The 5,021-nt window shown below is 39.1% G+C and overlaps 1 protein-coding gene across 1 annotated transcript; it reads right to left on the reverse strand.

The window, feature by feature from the left end:
- On the reverse strand, positions 1,968-4,872 carry LOC109834172 (protein arginine N-methyltransferase 2). Its single transcript, XM_020402111.1, has 2 exons — positions 4,399-4,872; positions 1,968-2,473 (listed from the first exon to the last, which is right to left on the reverse strand). Exons 1-2 carry the CDS (start codon positions 4,730-4,732, stop codon positions 2,160-2,162), a joined length of 648 nt encoding a protein of 215 aa, XP_020257700.1. The 5' UTR covers positions 4,733-4,872; the 3' UTR covers positions 1,968-2,159.

Below are 5,021 nucleotides of genomic sequence, written 5' to 3' on the forward strand. Positions count from 1 at the left end.
TTTAGAAATTTAGATCTAAATTCAACGGAAGCGGATCCATCCACAATCGCTCAATGCATGTGATTTTAGAGGCGTAGAGGAAATCCCCCTATGAAAAGGATACCCATCTAATTCAGTATACATAATATATATATATTATCATATATATATAGTATATATATACGTCTATATACTTATATATAGTATATATAGTATATATATAGAGAGAGAAGGAGAGAGAAGGAGAGAGCAGATCATTGGGATATCTTCTTACGTCAATAGAGGAGATTTTTTCCTTGTCTTCTTATGTGACACAATCCCACCCCTCATAAAGTAGGCACAAATCTCACCAAACTCAACCACTTCTCTTCTACGTTTATATAAGGATGGCTGGGATTTGCTCACATGAAGACGTCAAGGAGGAAATCTCTCTATGACGGATTACTTATATAATACTAGTAATATAAATATATATACTATATATATGATATATATATATATATACTTATACTATATATACTATATCTAATGAGATTAATGAGTATCCTTTCATAGGAGGGATTTTCTCTTGACAGCCTCTAAAACTCACATGAGTTGCGCGACATTGCTGGATGATCCGCTCCGTTTGAACTTGATCATACTATTCTAAAACCCCAACACACTTCAAGTTTGGGAGTGACCCGTGTCGTTTGACTCTTATCAGCCATCGTATACATTAAGGTTTTGAATGAATAGAGGTTGAACTGTTACGCATGGCTCGATGAGGGTCAAAACGACGACGGATTCACCCAACTCTTGATGGTATGGGAGTTAGTATTATCTAGATCAAGTTCAACGAAGCGATATCCATGAATGTCGCGTTTAAACATGTGATTATTAGAGGTCAAGGAGAAATCCCCTCCTATGACAGGATACCCATTAATCTCTTCACGACACACACTCTCTCTCTATACTCTACTCTCTCCTAGTATAATTATATATAAATAATATATGATATTTAATATATACTATAAATTATATATATATGATGAGGAATATGGATAAAAATGTCTTATTAGGATAACCGCGATTGTTCAGACTAATCTATAGCAGAAGGTACATAAGTTGAACTATGGTGTCCCGTCTCCGTGTGTTCAAGTCGTGCTTTATGATCTTGTCAAGGGAGCATAATATACTCAAAATTTTGAAGCGAACAAAAACAGTTACTACATTTGCAAGTGTACATGCAGTGATAAGCTGTGCAAAATAAGCTGTTTTTTTTTAAATTACAGGAGGTATCCTACATTTCAATAGGTTATTTTCATCCTTATTCTAGTCCCAGTCTTTCCCTCAATTCTGAAGTTGTCTTCTTTCCCAAAGGATCCCCAACGACTCCACTTATTAGCCCACATAAAATCCAAAAGCTCGAAAAAACTGCACTGCAGATTTATTATTAATTTTTTAAAAAGAAAGATCTTTGACAGTGTAACAACAATTGAGAAGGGAAGGCAAACAGATTTGCAAAATAAAAAAAAATTATCATGGAAAGCAGTTTATCCAGCAAAAGTTTGAGAGGATTAAATCAAAGAGTCCCACTAGGAGCACACTCTCAACCACACTCCCAACCACACCTCCACACTGTCCCACTAGGAGCACACTCTCAACCACACTCCCAACCACACCTCCACACTCTCTATAGTGCTAGTGGGCCATGTATGATATTTTAAAAAAAATATCATACATGGCCCACTAGCACTATAGAGAGTGTGGGGGTATGGTTGGAAGTGTGGTTGAGAGTGTGCCCCTAGCATTATTTTAAATCAAAAGGACCATACAAATAAACAAATGAAAGGCAAAGCAGCAAGTGAAGAGACTAAAGCAACCAAAACAACACCAACAAACAGCCAACTTAGGAACTTAGTAAAGAATAAGATTACAATATGAGCCTACAAAGATAAGAAGTCCACTAACAAAAATCAAAATATTCTGACAATTCATCAAGGCAGCAGTTGTAAGAATACGGTGAGGCTTAGAGAATGGTTACATGATGTCTTAATACACACTGACCATTATGAAAGGAAACACACAGAGAGAATCTTTTAGAAATAATCTTATACTAGACTTCTTTCGAGTTTTGCATAGTACATCTCTGATAGAAAAAAAGCTCAAACATCAAAAAAATCCAATTTAAGTGTTGAAAATCAATCAGAATCCAAAGCTGATTGGCATACAGGGAGGTAGTATGTGTCTAGCTGCCAGTATTTATGTTTCACACCCTCCCATATATTCTCGGCCAAGCATTCCTTAACAGGCAAAGGAATGAATTGTGTCGAGTACCCTAAATTACCAAGTTCTAAAGCAACTAACTGACAGTAAACCACATGGAAAAATGCATTACCGCCACAAAGCCCATTGAAGTATGAATAGATTCCTCCAGGCTTTAGGAGCTTGGGAAGATGCTGATGGAATTCCCTCAGGTCTTCATAGTATTCCCCATATGTGTCAAAAAATATTCCTGCTTAGAAGTAGATAATCATTAGAAATCAGTCTGTCAGAGTAATAGACTAAAAACATCTGTGATGATAGTTCATAAACAAAAACAAAATATCACAGCCAAGTATGAACTACTACAGGCCACTGTGACCGTACATTCTCATAGAACAAATGAAATGAGATCGAAAAATGAATGAAACAAGATTTTGCCAATTGACGGATGAAATCAAGTGCATTCAAATAGTTCACCTCAAAGGAAAAGAAAAGATGATAATGGACCATGCGCTGTTACTGAGAAAGTAATACAAATAATAGCACATCCTACAATCATCTCAAACCAGAAGGAAAACATCACATGGGTCAACCAACTGTTCTTATGTAGTGGTACAACAGTAAATCGATTCATAAACACCGAATAGTGAAGATAACAGAAAGAATGCAGTTCAAAGACTGCAAAAACATAACAGGGATCCATCCAAGATTCTCCTTATGTGTGTTCATACTAGATATACACCATTGATCTCTAGGTGAATCAAGAGCGCAGAGACCACCTATATACAACAAGTTCCTGTTACCCTCATCACCATAAACTTAAAAAATAGTTTAAAAGTTTATACTGAGGCAAAAGGGTAGTTGTTGAATCTACTCCTCTATACAAATGGGAAAAACCAAGATTCACTATTCATGCTACAGTTAAATATATGCTAGCAATCACTGTAGCAAACAGGAAACTAGGTACTGTAAGAACTGTAAAAAATCACTGTGGCACATGGGATACTGTAGCATTTTAAAAAATCTGTAGCAGAGGCGGGAAATGTAGCAGGAAACTTTTAAAAATCTTACTGTAGCATCAAAAATCAGTGTTACTGTGGCAGGAAAAAAAAATGATATATCGTACTTTGCATGGTGTTCACGACTAGTATAAAGGAATGTTCAGATTCTTACTACAATGTTCAGATTCTTACTACAAGCATAGAGTATGTAGATAAACAACCACAATAAATGCACACATTATGTCTTTACATTACAATTTACCTCGTAAATATCCAGGACATGTTATTTTCAACATATGAATATTGTATGAATCTTTAGCATGGTGTTTTTGTTTGTTCCTGGTTGTTGGGTTCTCTGCAAGATGTTTTGAGTCTGGACACTTCATATTCAAAGCCCAACAAAACATGAGACTATATATGAGAGCCATTACTCATTAGTGGTGGACTTTACTCATTAACAATATTCTTAGCAGGTTTCTTTGATAAATTATTTATGTTGGCATTCCTCCACTGTCGAAAAAGGGTGTTTGTGAATTGTTAGAAAGGACCCTGCTTGTAAAGTTGTCATGATCATATATAAACCTCTAAGGATCCTGTTATACAACTTCGGCACTCCTTTATTCAGTTATTATTACCATCAAAATTTTTCTCAATGGAGCAAGAAGACTATTAACAAAGGACGTACCTTTGTCTAAATCGCATAAAGCCACAAAAATTTAAGAACGCGTCTTTACAATGATAATTCACTACGCTTTATTCACGGTACGTTACTTATCTTCGTTGCCCATTAGAAACCATGTCGCGATATAAGGTCCTACATCTATGCTCCATGCTGTATATGATAATGTGCTTGAAACACTAAAGGTCCAAATTTCAATGTACATGTCCGGTTAACATATTTTTCCAACACCAAAAAGTTGGGGCAAAAGAAAAATAGGTTAAAACAGGGAAACTATTGCTGCGCTCAAATTAAAGAGCGTTTCACTAGCGGGCGTTAGAACTGCGTGACGTTTTAAATATATCTGTTGTTTCCACTACTCTCAATCAAAATGACCCTAGGCTTCATACTTTAGTGCCCCGAGCGCGCTAGCACATAATATGCAAATTGACATCATATCCTACTACATTGCATAACGGACACTGTTTTATTATGACTATGCATCAAGATCCTCACCATCAAAAGACCCGAGCTGCGATATCACGTCCTGCCACCTCCCGAACACAACCTTCACATTCTTCTTCTCCCCCCACCCGGACTTCATCATCCTGTCATAAACCTCCGGGTGCGCCTCCACGATCGTATGCTCCGTCACCCCCTCGTACTTCTGGATCGCCTCGTCCACCATCCCCATCCCAAACCCCACATTCAAAACCCTCCCCCCATTGCTGCACACCGCCCTCGCGTGCGCCTCCATCAGCGGCCCCTCCCACGCCATCATCACCGATGGGGCGCCGGCGGAGAGGAGGAGGTCGGCGGCGGCGGAGCGGTCGTGGAGGGCGGCGTGCATGAGGGGGGTGAGGCCGGAGAGTCGAAGTGGGAGGGGTCGGCGCCGGAGGAGAGGAGGGATTTGACGCGTCGGTGTCGGCCGGAGGCGGCGGCGGCGCAGAGGAGGTCTTCGGGGATTTTGACATTTGAAGTGGGCTTTTTTTTTTTTTGGTTGGCTCGGGTAGGGCTTTGGAGAGGGATATGGAGGCTGCTGGGGTTTTGGGGGAGAAACGGACAGAGGGAACCGCCGAAATAGGTTCGACGAGGATTTTTGGTGAGGTAAGTCAGGCCCACGCAAATTATTAGCACCA

The sequence above is a fragment of the Asparagus officinalis genome, chromosome 3 (assembly GCF_001876935.1).
Source record: "Asparagus officinalis chromosome 3, Aspof.V1, whole genome shotgun sequence".
NCBI classification, from domain to species: domain Eukaryota; kingdom Viridiplantae; phylum Streptophyta; class Magnoliopsida; order Asparagales; family Asparagaceae; genus Asparagus; species Asparagus officinalis.